The 20,334-nt window shown below is 35.8% G+C and overlaps 1 protein-coding gene across 1 annotated transcript in view; it reads left to right on the plus strand.

The window, feature by feature from the left end:
- The first annotated feature begins 1,207 nt into the window (after positions 1-1,207).
- The window catches only part of LOC133336892 (eukaryotic translation initiation factor 4B-like), a 29,478-nt gene continuing 10,351 nt past the window's right edge, over positions 1,208-20,334 (plus strand). Inside the window, exon 1 of the mRNA XM_061545165.1 lies at positions 1,208-1,317. Coding sequence (XP_061401149.1) covers positions 1,208-1,317 — 110 coding nt within the window. The remainder of the gene's footprint in view (positions 1,318-20,334) is intronic.

The raw sequence follows: 20,334 nt of genomic DNA on the forward strand, positions 1-20,334 counted from the left end.
CCAGCCCCTTGAAAGGTTTTGGGATAAACACCGAGGTTACCATACCGCTCGGTATCTCGGACCGCTACAGCTGCCAGACGACCACCCTCCCAAAGGGGGTCCAGGCTGTTGATTGTCTTCTTAAGAAAATCTGAAGTCTTCTTAGTGCGACAATCAACAACCATTACCCCTTTGTAAGAGGAGGTCAGGCCAAACCGCAGGCTCGATCAACCTCGTCGGACAGGAAGATGTCCTTCAGATAGCTGTCGACCAGCTCCCATCTATCCTCACTGATAAACCCGTCGGGGTCAGCTCGGTCGATGATCGCTACCCGCAGATCTTCCGGAACCTTTTTCGGATCAGCAGAGTCGCTTTGCTCCGTTGTAGGTGTCTGAGCTACCTTTTTCGAGACAGCGTGTTTGGTTTTCATCCCACAATCGCTGCTCTTGGCAGGTTTCTCCTTCGACGCTACCACCGAAGCAAAGGAAGCAGAGCTCTGTACGGCCGACGACTGCGTGGGCCTCTTTGCAGCGGGTTGTTGCTCCTCCGAGGACCTCATTCTCTTGACAGCCGTGGGCTGTGGCCGAGATTTGGCACCCGGGGTAGCAGCTACTGCAGAGGTATGCCCAGCAGACGCAGGCACCTGCTTCACGTTCGCTACCTTCTGCTTGTCCACTATCGACTGCCCAATTGTCACCACCTTGGCTGTCAGCTTTGGCAATTCGGCAGAAGGTGGATTGACAGTGGGCGGTTGTGCCTTGTCAGTCTTCTTGGAGGCCTTCTTACGGGCTCTCTTTCGGGCCGACTTCGACAGTCCCCTGCCTTCTGTCTTTGTGGATTCTGATGTCTGAGACGTCTCAGTACTCAGTTTACCCTTTGGGGGTGCTGAGGGCTTAGACGTCTCAGGCATCAGCTTCCTGGATGTACCGGGGCCATCAGCAGGTTTCTCCTTCTTAGAAGGGACTACCGCTGTGGTCCTAGTACTGGGGGGATCCTATCAGTCGAGAAGTCCCTCTCAATATCATCAGGATAGTTCCTAGAGAACTTCCTAATGAGTTTGAGGTTCCTCTTGATTAACAGGAACTCCTTCCCCGTGATGGAGTCGCTATCCCGTCCAATGTATCGTTTACAGAAATTTACTGCTCTCCGATACATTTTCTTGGCAGCGATCTCCTTAGCGTCAGCTTGTCTAGCAGATACTGGTACCGATGAATCATCCATCTTAACGATGGGAGCCTCATCGGTGCCAGCATCTGTTTCGACAGCCAACTGCCTGAGAAGCCTCGCGACGTCACTGCAGGCCGTGGAGATTGAGTCGATATCTTCAACCTCGCCAGGGTTTACCTCTTTAGTCAGTTATTAGGTTATTAACAGTTACCCAACGAAAGGTGTTGGGCTTCCCACTATCCGCAACCTGTGGACGCGTCCGTTAGCATTCAGCTTTGCTTCCCGTAGGCGGAAGTTTCGAACAAACTTTCCAAACTTTGTTAGCAAGAGTAGAATAATTATCCATTAAGTACACACGAGCTTCATCAGATCCGCCAATGAAACTTTAGAACTTTAGGATTTAGATTTATAGTATACAGCCATAACATCATCTCGTTTGCCAACATTTTTAAATTTAATAAGGACGGAACGTTTTTTCTTATATATGACGCTATCGATGAGCTCCGAAGCAATATCAACTTTGAGAAGGCCACATATATAAATCATTTAACTTCTCAAAATTCTCCGAAAGGCCAGTATCAATAATATCCGCTCTGTTCAATCTGTGTTGAAGACAATGATTCTGGAGCTCAAGTTCCATAAATTTATTTTTATAAGAGACATCATGGAAACCAACAAGATTTCTGCACTCCTGAACATCCTTTTTTACCTCCTGCAAACCATTTAATAATTCATTTCGAATTGCAGACACGACATTCCCAAAGGTTTTTTTTTGGCTTTAATTTGATCGAGACTCATTTCGACTCATTAGTGTAGCAAACTGCTCTCTCATCTCCACTTTGAATGTATCTTCAGTATTATTCATGGGATTGTTCTTTGGACACTGTTTACGTCAAAAAATAAAAGTAAGAAAGCAAATTCAAAAATTTTGGTTGTATTAGGTATCTTGTACTTAACAAAACAACCTAAATTTAAAAATGTAACTCTCAACCAAGAAAAAAATAAAGAAAACAAAATTAACTCCAATGTACTCACTTTTGGACGTCAGCAAATTTATAAATAATTTGAAGATAAGGAATGCAAAACCACATTTTTTAAATCTTTTTTGGTTTTTAATAATTCTTTTCTTAAGAAAATATAAGTTTTACAATATTTATATCCCGTTTACTAAAAAATAATGTGCATATTTTCGAAAAAAATCGAATAAATAATTAATAATAATAAATCAGAAGAAATGATAATAATCACTGCAGAGGCCATCTGGGTCTTGAGTGAAAGAAGCTGATCTACCCTGGACATTGCAAAGGGACTAAAATTGTGCCAATTAGTGGTCATATGGGTACCAAACCAGTGTTTCGTTATTCCCTAACCTCAAATTAGATCTTCTAAGATGTGTGAACCAACGTCTAATGATAAGGGAAATGTAAATTGATAAGATTTAACAAAATATACATCGTCAGCACTCGTCAAACCTGTTAGTCGGCGAACGACATGAAGAGACCTTCCTGACTTGGCTATAGCTGCAGTAAAAAAAAAAAAAACAAAAACATGTATTATCGAAAAATATATTGCAAAATGAGGGTAAAAACTTTTCAACAAGCACAAAAGATGAATAGTGGTCGACTGGAAACATGTGATCGGGCCGACGAATCCAATCGGTGAACGACGTGAAGAGTCCTTCCCGACATTAGCAGTAAAAAAAACAAAAACATGTATTATCGGAAAATATATTGAAAAATGAGGGTAAAAACTTTTCAACAAGTCCAAAAGATGGTCGACTGGAAACATGTGATCGGGCCGACGAATCCAATTTCAACCGTTTTCAATACGACAATAAGCATTATTGGTGATGAAAAATAATTCAAAGGCCCATTGTGAAGCACGGTTGAGGAATCGCCATGGTATGGGCTACCTTTAACTTGTGGGTCTGGGACCGATGTAAAAAAATGACAATATAATAATGAAATAAGTCTATTGAGAGCCTTGTAGAGTAATATCAACCGTTCTTGGTAGATAAAAAAAACCTATCCTGTAGGGGATGTAATTATGAGCAGGGCGATGATCAACGACGCACGTCCAAAATCGTGACAGAATATTTTGATGAGCAAAATTTTCAATTAACGCAGTGTCAGCACAAAGTCCCGACTTCAATTCGAAAGATAATTTGGGGCCCATCGTAAAGAGACAGGTGGGACAGTATCAATCGGCCCCTAATAATTTAAACGAACTTTGGCAGCTGATGTGATTGAACAAAATTTTAAATGTAATTGTACTGAAATTGGTATAAAGTGTGCCAAATTGGATAAATTACACATTTAAAATATAAAACTACGGTATAAGTAATAAAAATATTTGTATTCTGCAATTTTTTCAAACTTGCAAAAATGAGTACATTGGAGTTGATATTGCTTTCTTTATTTTTTCTTAGAAATGCAAGAGTTAAATTTTGAAAGTTGGAATGTTTTGTTAAGTATAAAATACCTAATAAAATACAACCATTGCATTTGCTTTATTACTTTTATTTTTATGACCTAAAAAGTATCCAAAAACAAACACTGTATATGCTGAGTTTTGATTTTTAGCCAGTATAGTAAAAAGGGTCTTAGAAATGTTCTCACAATCGGCATGGAACCATATATCACATTTACTACATAATATGCATCTAGTGCCAGATGTATTTGGGTTACATATTTCGGGGTTTTTAGGAAATTCGTATTAAAAGGTACTAAAAATTGGCATGGAGCTTTGTCTACGTTAAGCACAGAGATATGTGTGAAAAAAATGTTGGAATTTAGTACTAAGAGGTACTAAAAATTATAACATGATGCTAAACTGTATTATGGCGGAACGGCTGAAACTACAACTCTGAAATTTGGTATGCAGCTTTGTCAATGATAAATAAATCAGAATGTGCAAATAAATTTTGGAAATTAGTACTACAGGTACTAAAAAGTACAAAATATTATAGTACGATGGAACAAATGGGGATAGATATCTGAAATTTGGTATGTAACTTAAGCTAATACAAATAGAATGATGGGCAAACAATTTTTTTTTGAAATTAGTACTAAAATGCTACTAAATAGTACTAAAAACTGTATTACGCCGGAACAGTTGGAACTACAACTCTAAAATTTGGTATGCATCATTATCAATGATAAACAAATTATAATGTGGGAACAAATTTTGGAAATTATTACTAAAGATAATAAACAGTACTAAATATTATACTACGATGGAACAGGTAGGGATAGATATCTGTAATTTGGTATATAACATAAATGAATGATGGAAAACATATGTTTTTGAAATTAGTACTAGAATATATTAAAGTTATAAAATGTATAAATGTGAAACTTCGCATATAGCTTTAACTCTTATAAATAGAATACTATGCATACATTTTTTGAGTAGTGATTAAAAGTACTACAATTGAACGGGTAGAAATATAAATCTAAAATTTAGTATGTAGCTTACTCTATTGCAAATAGAATGCTCTGCATAATTGTTTTTAAATTAGTACTAAATACTGTAGTATAATGAAACCGGAAATCTGTAACTATTACAAGTACTATGCTATACAGTAATATATTTTTGAAATCAGAAATTTAATATGTAGCTTAACTATAATCAATAGAGCGTTATGCATAAAAATTTTTGGAAAATTTTACCAAAATATAAATTAAATTTAGAGTACAAAAATGTCCAACTCTTAGTACATATAAAAGGCTTGGTTTATTGGAAATTCGTACTAAATGGCACCAAAAATACAAAATATTGCACTGTGTGGGAAATTTTGTTGGACATTTTTTCTGAATATTGTACACAACAGAACGAGTTGAGGTAGAAAGGTAATTTTTTTTTAAGTGTGTAGTAAAATGTACATATTTGACTATGGCAAATAAAATGATTTATGGAAATATTTTTCGAACATTTTTACTAAAAATTACTGACAGTTATATGAAATATAGTTTCCAATCCCACGTGGACCTATACTACAGCGAATGATTATGTGAATTTTAGTTAACCCTTTCAGTGTCAAAGAAAAATATTGGAATAAAAATCTAAAATTTTATTTTTAAAATCATATAAAAGGGACAAGTTTAGAAAAAATAGCAATTGTCATTTTAACTCTCGGCCAGTTTCGTCTGTTTTTCAGCAAAAACAAAAACATCTATATTAACGGTACATAGGATAACCGAAAAATCCCAAAGAAAGAGAGTACTTTTAAATGTCGAATATATTCGACAAAAACACTGAAAGGGTTTAAACTTCCAATGTAGTGGAAAACGGACGAGACTTCATATACAAATAAGTGAAACTATGCAAACAAGTCGCTGAACACCACAAGAACTAACGTGTTGGCACTTTTAAACGCCAATGTTTCAAACATTTCTAAAATGATAGTACTGATATTTATTTCCAATGATTTTTCTAACCACACTGGAAATTTTCTATACTGCTGCGACTCCCGATGTAGTGAATAATGGGCTGGATCTTTATGTCGAAGATATACTATTTTAGAGAAGAAGGCTAGATTATCAATTTCATATATTCCAAACTGTTTATGTCTTCTGCCGGTCAGTGATGGACATTTACAGAGGATATGTTCAATTGTTTCTAGCTCGTCTTCGTCCTCACATAGACGATAGTAATCCTCTCCGACGGAGTCCCATTTCGAAGAGAGAGATCTAATCTTGCAGTGATCTGTTATTATCCCCAAAATGATTTTTATCTCTCTCTCTTATATGTGCCAGCAGCGAAGATGTTCTTTGGCGAGAGAATTCAGGCCAGATAGCTTTTGAGATTCTGCAATGCATGCATCGAACAATGCATCATGTTTCAAAATGCAACAGTACCAAATATTTACATTGCATACTATTTTTAAAATGTCGCTACCACGTATTTGCAACGCAGTTGATGCATTGTTTGTTTACGAACACAAAATGAAATATCCAAAGAAAAAAAGTTAATCACAAAATAGAGGAATTGCTAAATTAAGTGCAATTCCAAAATTATTCGAAAAACTGATTACTGATGTAATTTCTCATAAAGTTCAGCCAATCTTAAGCCCATATCAACATGGTTTTCGTAGTGGCCTCTCAACCATTACCAATCTTATTCAATTTTCCTCAACCGTCATAAAAGGTTTTATTCAGCGTAATCAAACCGACACGATTTACACTGACTTCAGTAAAGCTTTTGACAGGGTTAACCATGAACTTTTAATATATAAATTAAATCAAATTGGTTTCAGTATAAATTTAGTTAAATGGATATCATCTTATTTGAGAAATAGATCACAGGTAGTTTTGTTTGATGATTGTCTCTCCAAATCCATTAATGTTCCTTCCGGCGTTCCCCAAGGAAGTCATTTAGGTCCACTCCTCTTTCTTCTATTTATAAATGATTTACCAAATGCAATAATCCACTCCAAATTGCTAATGTATGCTGACGATGTCAAGTTGTTTATCACCCATAACTCCATGAAGCAAGCTGATTTACTTCAAAATGATTTAAATAACCTTTTTCAATGGTGCGAATTAAACTGTATGGATTTAAACCTAAACAAATGTAAGCATATGTGTTTTTCCAGATCTTCTACTTTAACAAGGCAATACAATATTAATGGTACTGTTTTATCAACTGTTGATTCATTTGTTGTTCTTGGTATTTTAATGGATCCAAAATTAAATTTTAATAATCATGTTATTTCTATGGTAAACAAAGCCCACGGTGTCTTAGGATTTATAAAACGATGGGCTAAAGAATTCTCTGATCCCTACATTACAAAACAACTTTTCACATCTCTTGTGCGACCCATATTAGAATATGGTTCTGTTGTATGGGATCCCCAATATACAATTTATTCCGATAAAATTGAATCAGTGCAGAAACAATTTCTAATTTTTGCGCTGAGAGGTTTACATTGGAATAGTGACTTTGTGTTGCCTTCTTACACTAGCAGGTTAAAATTAATTCGATTGCCAACATTAAAAAGTAGACGTATTATGTTGAACACTATGATAGTAATTAAAATACTAAGCGGTAATATACCCTCAGACTTCCTAATTTCATCCATTAGAATAAATGTTCCTTTTCGATCAAGTAGATATTATCAACCATTATACGTAGATTTTCATCGCACAAATTATTCTATGGGAGATCCACTTAGTAAAATGTGTATTGATTTCAATTCTGTGTGTTCTAACGTAGACTTTTGCATGAATATAGACCTAATAAAATCTAATATAATCATATTTTTAAATGAATAATACAACTTAATAACAAACTGGCTGTTGAAGTAGATTTCTGTAGCTGGTTTTCTATCCCTTCTCATATTCCATCATAATGCGGATTATGATGCGTACGCGATCCCTACGAAAGGGGAGGTCGCCCCCTCGGTCGGCAGGGGTGGGAAAGTGAGGCGTGGGAACGTACGATAAAAAAAAAGTAATTTTATTAAAATATTAATATGTGTACCAAATAAACGTATTTTTAACGTTGTTCATTGGAAATACTTTTTTTTTTTTGTAATTACTTAAGGAGTATTAAAACAAAATTTTCTTTTATTTTTTTTCATATTTGTTTATTTTATAAAACAGAAGTCACAACCTGACCGTTTCTCGGAGCTTCAGAGCACATCTGGCCGCTTGCGATTTAATCAGAATGTCCAGTGGTTGGAGATTCAGGATTGTACCACCACAGGCAGCCTTTAGCCTGTGGTGTACTTATTAGCGTTCCAGTAATCACGATCGAAGCCGATCGCTGTACTGAATTTAATTTTGTCAGCAGTATCTTTTTGTTGACCCCCTGCCACCATATAAGGCAACCATATGTAAGAATGGGGAGAACGACCGTCACATACAGCCAGTGTATGATCTCCGGTCTTAGTCCCCAGTTCTTACATATATGGAGTTCTTGCCTGGGTAGATTGCTAACAGTCCTTTCTGAGAGCGTTCCTCAACATTCCTGTTCCACGTTAATTTGTGGTCAAGGATTGTACCAAGGTATTATGCTACTTCAGAAAGGGTTAGGGTCACTCCTCCCAGTGATGGCAAGCGGAAACTAGCAATCTTACGTTTCCTAGTGAAGAGCACCACTTCTGTCATAGCGGGGTTTACACCAAGGCCATTGGCGTGTGCTCAGTTACACAGAGTTGAAAGGGCACCCTCCAAAATATCAGAAATGGTCAGAAATTTCCCGCCAATCAGCAAAACTACATCATCGGCATAGGCTACAACCTTTATCTTAAGATGATCGAACTTCAGCTTGCTTTCCAGCATTCTATCAATCCAGACCGTTAGAAGTGGGGGAGTTTACGAGGCTTTATCCACTGATTTGGCTTTGATGTATGCATGCTGGGAGTTGCTAAGTTTGCTTTGATCTTTCCATATACTACGATAGAAGTAGACAAGCCCTAAAATGTCTTGCAGAGAGGCTAATACTCGTTCATCTGCGTGTTGCAGCTTGGCCGGTATTATACCACCTGGACCACGAGATTTATAGGGTTGGAAATTATTAATCGCCCATGCGATAAACCAGTTTTGGGTAGGTTAGGTTAGGGATGTACGGTTCTTGTGACAACCGCACAGCGGGAAAAATGTAGATCTAGCGCGCAGAAAATAAAAGTAGATGTTTTACTGTATGTTTATCGATATTTTGGATAAGAATAGATTTAGATGGACAATTATAATTCTTTTATGAAAAAATTTGGCAATTTTTTTATTAACCCACTAAGCGCCGAATTTTTTTTAGAAAAAACTTAAATTTTTAGGTGAAAATTACTATTTTGAAGCTTTTTAAACATTTTTTAATAAACAAAATTTTTCGTTATAACCAGTGTTGCCAATTTAGCACTTTTAGTGCTAAATTTAGCACTTTTCAAACTCGTTTAGCAGCAAAAAAAAGTGATCTAGCACCTAGCACCTTTTTTAGCACTTTTATTTTTTTTTTTCTGAAATTAGTTAAAATTTTGGGTATTATTTTGATTTCAAATTGACTCATTAAATTGTCCCTATGTTTCACGCTATGAATTCGATTTTCCAATGTTTAAAAAAGTGTCAGTTCATTTATAAACAATTAAAAGGTCTTCAAGTTCGGCTGGTCAGAACGTTTTAGACCCTTCACCAAGTGAAGTGTGTTAATATGTTCCCAAAAAATTGTCGGGTACTTCATATGGTTGATACAGCATCGCCTGCTAGTAGGTTGTTTAATTTGTAAAATGAACCAGTAAGGAAAGTAGTAAAGTCGGACGGGGTCGACTTTATGATACCCTTGACCACTTTGGGTGTATCCAACAGGAAATTGGATGAACTAAATATAGAGCCGATTTAGATCATCATTATTGAGTCGTTTTTTTAAAATGTGGCAAATGATATAAATCAATTTAAAGCAAATTTCAAACGGATATCTCTTGATTAATTGGAGCTCAATTAATATGTAGTCGGTCGAAAATATATATGGGCTATGTCTGCAAATTGTGCAAAATTTCGTATCAATCTGACAAAAATTAGGAGTTTGGTGCACCATTTGCTTTAAATAGAGCAAAAATATATATGACAACTATATCCAAATCCGAATCGATTTCAACGTTCAAGGTTATACTAACTTCACTAAGTTTTGAGCATATCGGCCATATCATACAGGACGTTGCTCAAACGTTTATGCCAACAGGCCATATATATATATATATATATATATATATATCAAAATCAGAATCGATCCACACGTTAGGTTATACTAACATCAGTAGGTTGTGCAAAATTTTGTGCCAATCGGCCATATTTTGGACCTGTGGTGGACCATTAACTGAAAATCGGACGAAACTATATATTGAAGCTATATCTACATCTGAACCGATTTTTCCCAATTTCAATAGGGTTCGTCCTTGGGCATATGCCAAATTTCACCTATGCCAAATTTCATCCAATTTTATTCATAAATGCGACCTGTACTTTGCTTACAATTTAACATGGACAGACAGACGGACGGACATGCATAAATCGACTTAAAAAGTTATTCTATGCATATTCACAAAAGGAACCATGTGTCTATCTCGTTTCATTTTGCCTGTTACAAACATGTGCACAAATACATAATATCCTGTACCACAGTGTGGTGAAGGGTGTAAAAACCAGATTAAGTGGGCCTTTGTATGAGAGTGATGTGGAAATCATGAATCTAAATCGGAAACTTTCTGGAAAGGATTTTTTTATTCACCATGAATCCGGAATGCCAAATTATAGTCACTTCAGAGTATCGATAATGGGTCGCATTCCACTTTTTAATGGGGTTATGTCAAAAGATGGACCTAAATCGAACAAGTAGAAAAGCGTTAAGTTCGGCCGGGCCGACCTTTGGATACCCTCCACCATAGAAATACTGACAAATTTTTGAAATGAAAACATAGGGAACATACATATAACGCCAATTCTTCCAATCGATTGTTGTTAACCAAATAGAAAATTCAACAATTTCAATGGGGGTTTTCCTAAAATCTCAAAACTCTAAAATGTTGGCATAATGGGACATTTTAGGTTTCACCCCTAAAAGGGGGTGAATATTAATAATTGTTGGTAGGGAGATTTGTTACCATATACGACTACAAAATACCAAATTACAGCGAATTCGGTTGAAAAACGCGCTCAAGAACCCCAAAATACTGAAAATTTGGGGGTACCCTTATATGGGAGCTATGCCTAAACGTGGACCGCTATAGCCCAGCTTCGACCTGACTGCAGACAAAAGACGACTCTATGAAAAATGTTGGCGTTCTATCTCAATTCGTTTAGACGCTAGAGTGATTACAACAGACAGACGGACGTACATGCTTAGATCGTCATAGAATTTTACTTTATAGTGTCGGAAATGATTATTTAGATGCGTTACAAACGGAAAAACAAATCTATTATACCCTCCATACTATGGTGGAGGGTACAAAAAGTTCGGCAAACATATTTTGTACCCTTCACCACACTGTGGTACAGGGTATTATGTCTTTGTGCATATGTTTGTAACAGGCAAAAGGAAACGAGATAGACACATGGTTCCTTTTGAGCATATGCATAGAATCACTTTTTAAGTCGATTTATGCATGTCCGTCAGTCTGTCCATGTTAAATTGTAAAAAAAGTACAGGTCGCATTTTTGATTCGAATTGGATGAAATTTGGCACAGCTCATTTATTTGGCCCAAGGACGAACCCTATTGAAATTGGGAAAAATCGGGTCAAATTTAGATATAGCTCCCATATATATTTCCGTCCGATTTAATGTAAATGGTGCACCAAAGTCCACATATATCTTTCGATTTGCACGAAATTTGTCACAGCGTAATGAATTAGGTATAGAATGATGTATGTTAAGTTTCCTAAAAATCGGTTAAGATTTAGATATAGCTCCCATATATATTTTCGTCTGAATTTAGGTAAATGGTGCACTAAAGTCCCTTTATATCCTTTGATTTGCACGAAATTTGACATAGCGTACTGAATTAAGTCTAAATTTCGTGAAAATCCGTTCAGATTTAGATATATCCCATATATATTTTCGTGCGATTTTATGTAAATGGTACACCAAAGTCCCTATATATCCTTCGATTTACACGAAATTTGGATTTATTGGTAAATGGAGAACTCAAAATGTAGCCGAATGCGCAAAATATACTAAAATAAGTGAAACCGAACATGTGACAATTTTCAATGCAGTCGGCTTAGATTTCGATATTTTGATTTAAATTTATTTACTTTATGAGGACTATGTGCTAACGTTCACCTTGACAGTTTTCTGCATATATGCCATTCTCCAAAACCCCAAAAAACTGGTGGGGAAATTTGACACACCATTAAAATAAAAATTTCAAATTATATTCCATTCGATGGGAAAACGTGCCAGACACCCAAAAAATCTCGTTCTCTTTTTTAGAAAAAACTTAAATTTTTAGGTGAAAATTACTATTTTGAAGCTTTTTAAACATTTTTTAATAAACAAAATTTTTCGTTATAACCAGTGTTGCCAATTTAGCACTTTTAGTGCTAAATTTAGCACTTTTCAAACTCGTTTAGCAGCAAAAAAAAGTGATCTAGCACCTAGCACCTTTTTTAGCACTTTTATTTTTTTTTTCTGAAATTAGTTAAAATTTTGGGTATTATTTTGATTTCAAATTGACTCATTAAATTGTCCCTATGTTTCACGCTATGAATTCGATTTTCCAATGTTTAAAAAAGTGTCAGTTCATTTATAAACAATTAAAAGGTCTTCAAGTTCGGCTGGTCAGAACGTTTTAGACCCTTCACCAAGTGAAGTGTGTTAATATGTTCCCAAAAAATTGTCGGGTACTTCATATGGTTGATACAGCATCGCCTGCTAGTAGGTTGTTTAATTTGTAAAATGAACCAGTAAGGAAAGTAGTAAAGTCGGACGGGGTCGACTTTATGATACCCTTGACCACTTTGGGTGTATCCAACAGGAAATTGGATGAACTAAATATAGAGCCGATTTAGATCATCATTATTGAGTCGTTTTTTTAAAATGTGGCAAATGATATAAATCAATTTAAAGCAAATTTCAAACGGATATCTCTTGATTAATTGGAGCTCAATTAATATGTAGTCGGTCGAAAATATATATGGGCTATGTCTGCAAATTGTGCAAAATTTCGTATCAATCTGACAAAAATTAGGAGTTTGGTGCACCATTTGCTTTAAATAGAGCAAAAATATATATGACAACTATATCCAAATCCGAATCGATTTCAACGTTCAAGGTTATACTAACTTCACTAAGTTTTGAGCATATCGGCCATATCATACAGGACGTTGCTCAAACGTTTATGCCAACAGGCCATATATATATATATATATATATCAAAATCAGAATCGATCCACACGTTAGGTTATACTAACATCAGTAGGTTGTGCAAAATTTTGTGCCAATCGGCCATATTTTGGACCTGTGGTGGACCATTAACTGAAAATCGGACGAAACTATATATTGAAGCTATATCTAATAATATATATCTAAAATTATATCTAAAATTAATTCGATTGCCAACATTAAAAAGTAGACGTATTATGTTGAACACTATGATAGTAATTAAAATACTAAGCGGTAATATACCCTCAGACTTCCTAATTTCATCCATTAGAATAAATGTTCCTTTTCGATCAAGTAGATATTATCAACCATTATACGTAGAATTTCATCGCACAAATTATTCTATGGGAGATCCACTTAGTAAAATGTGTATTGATTTCAATTCTGTGTGTTCTAACGTAGACTTTTGCATGAATATAGACCTAATAAAATCTAATATAATCATATTTTTAAATGAATAATACAACTTAATAACAAACTGGCTGTTGAAGTAGATTTCTGTAGCTGGTTTTCTATCCCTTCTCATATTCCATCATAATGCGGATTATGATGCGTACGCGATCCCTACGAAAGGGGAGGTCGCCCCCTCGGTCGGCAGGGGTGGGAAAGTGAGGCGTGGGAACGTACGATAAAAAAAAAGTAATTTTATTAAAATATTAATATGTGTACCAAATAAACGTATTTTTAACGTTGTTCATTGGAAATACTTTTTTTTTTTTTGTAATTACTTAAGGAGTATTAAAACAAAATTTTCTTTTATTTTTTTCATATTTGTTTATTTTATAAAACAGAAGTCACAACCTGACCGTTTCTCGGAGCTTCAGAGCACATCTGGCCGCTTGCGATTTAATCAGAATGTCCAGTGGTTGGAGATTCAGGATTGTACCACCACAGGCAGCCTTTAGCCTGTGGTGTACTTATTAGCGTTCCAGTAATCACGATCGAAGCCGATCGCTGTACTGAATTTAATTTTGTCAGCAGTATCTTTTTGTTGACCCCCTGCCACCATATAAGGCAACCATATGTAAGAATGGGGAGAACGACCGTCACATACAGCCAGTGTATGATCTCCGGTCTTAGTCCCCAGTTCTTACATATATGGAGTTCTTGCCTGGGTAGATTGCTAACAGTCCTTTCTGAGAGCGTTCCTCAACATTCCTGTTCCACGTTAATTTGTGGTCAAGGATTGTACCAAGGTATTATGCTACTTCAGAAAGGGTTAGGGTCACTCCTCCCAGTGATGGCAAGCGGAAACTAGCAATCTTACGTTTCCTAGTGAAGAGCACCACTTCTGTCATAGCGGGGTTTACACCAAGGCCATTGGCGTGTGCTCAGTTACACAGAGTTGAAAGGGCACCCTCCAAAATATCAGAAATGGTCAGAAATTTCCCGCCAATCAGCAAAACTACATCATCGGCATAGGCTACAACCTTTATCTTAAGATGATCGAACTTCAGCTTGCTTTCCAGCATTCTATCAATCCAGACCGTTAGAAGTGGGGGAGTTTACGAGGCTTTATCCACTGATTTGGCTTTGATGTATGCATGCTGGGAGTTGCTAAGTTTGCTTTGATCTTTCCATATACTACGATAGAAGTAGACAAGCCCTAAAATGTCTTGCAGAGAGGCTAATACTCGTTCATCTGCGTGTTGCAGCTTGGCCGGTATTATACCACCTGGACCACGAGATTTATAGGGTTGGAAATTATTAATCGCCCATGCGATAAACCAGTTTTGGGTAGGTTAGGTTAGGGATGTACGGTTCTTGTGACAACCGCACAGCGGGAAAAATGTAGATCTAGCGCGCAGAAAATAAAAGTAGATGTTTTACTGTATGTTTATCGATATTTTGGATAAGAATAGATTTAGATGGACAATTATAATTCTTTTATGAAAAAATTTGGCAATTTTTTTATTAACCCACTAAGCGCCGAATTTTTTTTAGAAAAAACTTAAATTTTTAGGTGAAAATTACTATTTTGAAGCTTTTTAAACATTTTTTAATAAACAAAATTTTTCGTTATAACCAGTGTTGCCAATTTAGCACTTTTAGTGCTAAATTTAGCACTTTTCAAACTCGTTTAGCAGCAAAAAAAAGTGATCTAGCACCTAGCACCTTTTTTAGCACTTTTATTTTTTTTTTTCTGAAATTAGTTAAAATTTTGGGTATTATTTTGATTTCAAATTGACTCATTAAATTGTCCCTATGTTTCACGCTATGAATTCGATTTTCCAATGTTTAAAAAAGTGTCAGTTCATTTATAAACAATTAAAAGGTCTTCAAGTTCGGCTGGTCAGAACGTTTTAGACCCTTCACCAAGTGAAGTGTGTTAATATGTTCCCAAAAAATTGTCGGGTACTTCATATGGTTGATACAGCATCGCCTGCTAGTAGGTTGTTTAATTTGTAAAATGAACCAGTAAGGAAAGTAGTAAAGTCGGACGGGGTCGACTTTATGATACCCTTGACCACTTTGGGTGTATCCAACAGGAAATTGGATGAACTAAATATAGAGCCGATTTAGATCATCATTATTGAGTCGTTTTTTTAAAATGTGGCAAATGATATAAATCAATTTAAAGCAAATTTCAAACGGATATCTCTTGATTAATTGGAGCTCAATTAATATGTAGTCGGTCGAAAATATATATGGGCTATGTCTGCAAATTGTGCAAAATTTCGTATCAATCTGACAAAAATTAGGAGTTTGGTGCACCATTTGCTTTAAATAGAGCAAAAATATATATGACAACTATATCCAAATCCGAATCGATTTCAACGTTCAAGGTTATACTAACTTCACTAAGTTTTGAGCATATCGGCCATATCATACAGGACGTTGCTCAAACGTTTATGCCAACAGGCCATATATATATATATATATATATCAAAATCAGAATCGATCCACACGTTAGGTTATACTAACATCAGTAGGTTGTGCAAAATTTTGTGCCAATCGGCCATATTTTGGACCTGTGGTGGACCATTAACTGAAAATCGGACGAAACTATATATTGAAGCTATATCTACATCTGAACCGATTTTTCCCAATTTCAATAGGGTTCGTCCTTGGGCCTATGCCAAATTTCACCTATGCCAAATTTCATCCAATTTTATTCATAAATGCGACCTGTACTTTGCTTACAATTTAACATGGACAGACAGACGGACGGACATGCATAAATCGACTTAAAAAGTTATTCTATGCATATTCTCAAAAGGAACCATGTGTCTATCTCGTTTCATTTTGCCTGTTACAAACATATGCACAAATACATAATATCCTGTACCACAGTGTGGTGAAGGGTGTAAAAACCAGATTAAGTGGGCCTTTGTATGAGAGTGATGTGGAAATCATGAATCTAAATCGGAAACTTTCTGGAAAGGATTTTTTTATTCACCATGAATCCGGAATGCCAAATTATAGTCACTTCAGAGTATCGATAATGGGTCGCATTCCACTTTTTAATGGGGTTATGTCAAAAGATGGACCTAAATCGAACAAGTAGAAAAGCGTTAAGTTCGGCCGGGCCGACCTTTGGATACCCTCCACCATAGAAATACTGACAAATTTTTGAAATGAAAACATAGGGAACATACATATAACGCCAATTCTTCCAATCGATTGTTGTTAACCAAATAGAAAATTCAACAATTTCAATGGGGGTTTTCCTAAAATCTCAAAACTCTAAAATGTTGGCATAATGGGACATTTTAGGTTTCACCCCTAAAAGGGGGTGAATATTAATAATTGTTGGTAGGGAGATTTGTTACCATATACGACTACAAAATACCAAATTACAGCGAATTCGGTTGAAAAACGCGCTCAAGAACCCCAAAATACTGAAAATTTGGGGGTACCCTTATATGGGAGCTATGCCTAAACGTGGACCGCTATAGCCCAGCTTCGACCTGACTGCAGACAAAAGACGACTCTATGAAAAATGTTGGCGTTCTATCTCAATTCGTTTAGACGCTAGAGTGATTACAACAGACAGACGGACGTACATGCTTAGATCGTCATAGAATTTTACTTTATAGTGTCGGAAATGATTATTTAGATGCGTTACAAACGGAAAAACAAATCTATTATACCCTCCATACTATGGTGGAGGGTACAAAAAGTTCGGCAAACATATTTTGTACCCTTCACCACACTGTGGTACAGGGTATTATGTCTTTGTGCATATGTTTGTAACAGGCAAAAGGAAACGAGATAGACACATGGTTCCTTTTGAGCATATGCATAGAATCACTTTTTAAGTCGATTTATGCATGTCCGTCAGTCTGTCCATGTTAAATTGTAAAAAAAGTACAGGTCGCATTTTTGATTCGAATTGGATGAAATTTGGCACAGCTCATTTATTTGGCCCAAGGACGAACCCTATTGAAATTGGGAAAAATCGGGTCAAATTTAGATATAGCTCCCATATATATTTCCGTCCGATTTAATGTAAATGGTGCACCAAAGTCCACATATATCTTTCGATTTGCACGAAATTTGTCACAGCGTAATGAATTAGGTATAGAATGATGTATGTTAAGTTTCCTAAAAATCGGTTAAGATTTAGATATAGCTCCCATATATATTTTCGTCTGAATTTAGGTAAATGGTGCACTAAAGTCCCTTTATATCCTTTGATTTGCACGAAATTTGACATAGCGTACTGAATTAAGTCTAAATTTCGTGAAAATCCGTTCAGATTTAGATATATCCCATATATATTTTCGTGCGATTTTATGTAAATGGTACACCAAAGTCCCTATATATCCTTCGATTTACACGAAATTTGGATTTATTGGTAAATGGAGAACTCAAAATGTAGCCGAATGCGCAAAATATACTAAAATAAGTGAAACCGAACATGTGACAATTTTCAATGCAGTCGGCTTAGATTTCGATATTTTGATTTAAATTTATTTACTTTATGAGGACTATGTGCTAACGTTCACCTTGACAGTTTTCTGCATATATGCCATTCTCCAAAACCCCAAAAAACTGGTGGGGAAATTTGACACACCATTAAAATAAAAATTTCAAATTATATTCCATTCGATGGGAAAACGTGCCAGACACCCAAAAAATCTCGTTCTCTTTTTTAGAAAAAACTTAAATTTTTAGGTGAAAATTACTATTTTGAAGCTTTTTAAACATTTTTTAATAAACAAAATTTTTCGTTATAACCAGTGTTGCCAATTTAGCACTTTTAGTGCTAAATTTAGCACTTTTCAAACTCGTTTAGCAGCAAAAAAAAGTGATCTAGCACCTAGCACCTTTTTTAGCACTTTTATTTTTTTTTTTCTGAAATTAGTTAAAATTTTGGGTATTATTTTGATTTCAAATTGACTCATTAAATTGTCCCTATGTTTCACGCTATGAATTCGATTTTCCAATGTTTAAAAAAGTGTCAGTTCATTTATAAACAATTAAAAGGTCTTCAAGTTCGGCTGGTCAGAACGTTTTAGACCCTTCACCAAGTGAAGTGTGTTAATATGTTCCCAAAAAATTGTCGGGTACTTCATATGGTTGATACAGCATCGCCTGCTAGTAGGTTGTTTAATTTGTAAAATGAACCAGTAAGGAAAGTAGTAAAGTCGGACGGGGTCGACTTTATGATACCCTTGACCACTTTGGGTGTATCCAACAGGAAATTGGATGAACTAAATATAGAGCCGATTTAGATCATCATTATTGAGTCGTTTTTTTAAAATGTGGCAAATGATATAAATCAATTTAAAGCAAATTTCAAACGGATATCTCTTGATTAATTGGAGCTCAATTAATATGTAGTCGGTCGAAAATATATATGGGCTATGTCTGCAAATTGTGCAAAATTTCGTATCAATCTGACAAAAATTAGGAGTTTGGTGCACCATTTGCTTTAAATAGAGCAAAAATATATATGACAACTATATCCAAATCCGAATCGATTTCAACGTTCAAGGTTATACTAACTTCACTAAGTTTTGAGCATATCGGCCATATCATACAGGACGTTGCTCAAACGTTTATGCCAACAGGCCATATATATATATATATATATATCAAAATCAGAATCGATCCACACGTTAGGTTATACTAACATCAGTAGGTTGTGCAAAATTTTGTGCCAATCGGCCATATTTTGGACCTGTGGTGGACCATTAACTGAAAATCGGACGAAACTATATATTGAAGCTATATCTACATCTGAACCGATTTTTCCCAATTTCAATAGGGTTCGTCCTTGGGCCTATGCCAAATTTCACCTATGCCAAATTTCATCCAATTTTATTCATAAATGCGACCTGTACTTTGCTTACAATTTAACATGGACAGACAGACGGACGGACATGCATAAATCGACTTAAAAAGTTATTCTATGCATATTCTCAAAAGGAACCATGTGTCTATCTCGTTTCATTTTGCCTGTTACAAACATATGCACAAATATATAATATCCTGTACCACAGTGTGGTGAAGGGTGTAAAAACCAGATTAAGTGGGCCTTTGTATGAGAGTGATGTGGAAATCATGAATCTAAATCGGAAACTTTCTGGAAAGGATTTTTTTATTCACCATGAATCCGGAATGCCAAATTATAGTCACTTCAGAGTATCGATAATGGGTCGCATTCCACTTTTTAATGGGGTTATGTCAAAAGATGGACCTAAATCGAACAAGTAGAAAAGCGTTAAGTTCGGCCGGGCCGACCTTTGGATACCCTCCACCATAGAAATACTGACAAATTTTTGAAATGAAAACATAGGGAACATACATATAACGCCAATTCTTCCAATCGATTGTTGTTAACCAAATAGAAAATTCAACAATTTCAATGGGGGTTTTCCTAAAATCTCAAAACTCTAAAATGTTGGCATAATGGGACATTTTAGGTTTCACCCCTAAAAGGGGGTGAATATTAATAATTGTTGGTAGGGAGATTTGTTACCATATACGACTACAAAATACCAAATTACAGCGAATTCGGTTGAAAAACGCGCTCAAGAACCCCAAAATACTGAAAATTTGGGGGTACCCTTATATGGGAGCTATGCCTAAACGTGGACCGCTATAGCCCAGCTTCGACCTGACTGCAGACAAAAGATGACTCTATGAAAAATGTTGGCGTTCTATCTCAATTCGTTTAGACGCTAGAGTGATTACAACAGACAGACGGACGTACATGCTTAGATCGTCATAGAATTTTACTTTATAGTGTCGGAAATGATTATTTAGATGCGTTACAAACGGAAAAACAAATCTATTATACCCTCCATACTATGGTGGAGGGTACAAAAAGTTCGGCAAACATATTTTGTACCCTTCACCAC

The sequence above is a fragment of the Musca vetustissima genome, unplaced genomic scaffold (assembly GCF_032173495.1).
Source record: "Musca vetustissima isolate MV318-11 ecotype Yass unplaced genomic scaffold, APGP_CSIRO_Mvet_v1 utg62469, whole genome shotgun sequence".
In the NCBI taxonomy this organism is placed as follows: Eukaryota; Metazoa; Arthropoda; class Insecta; order Diptera; family Muscidae; genus Musca; species Musca vetustissima.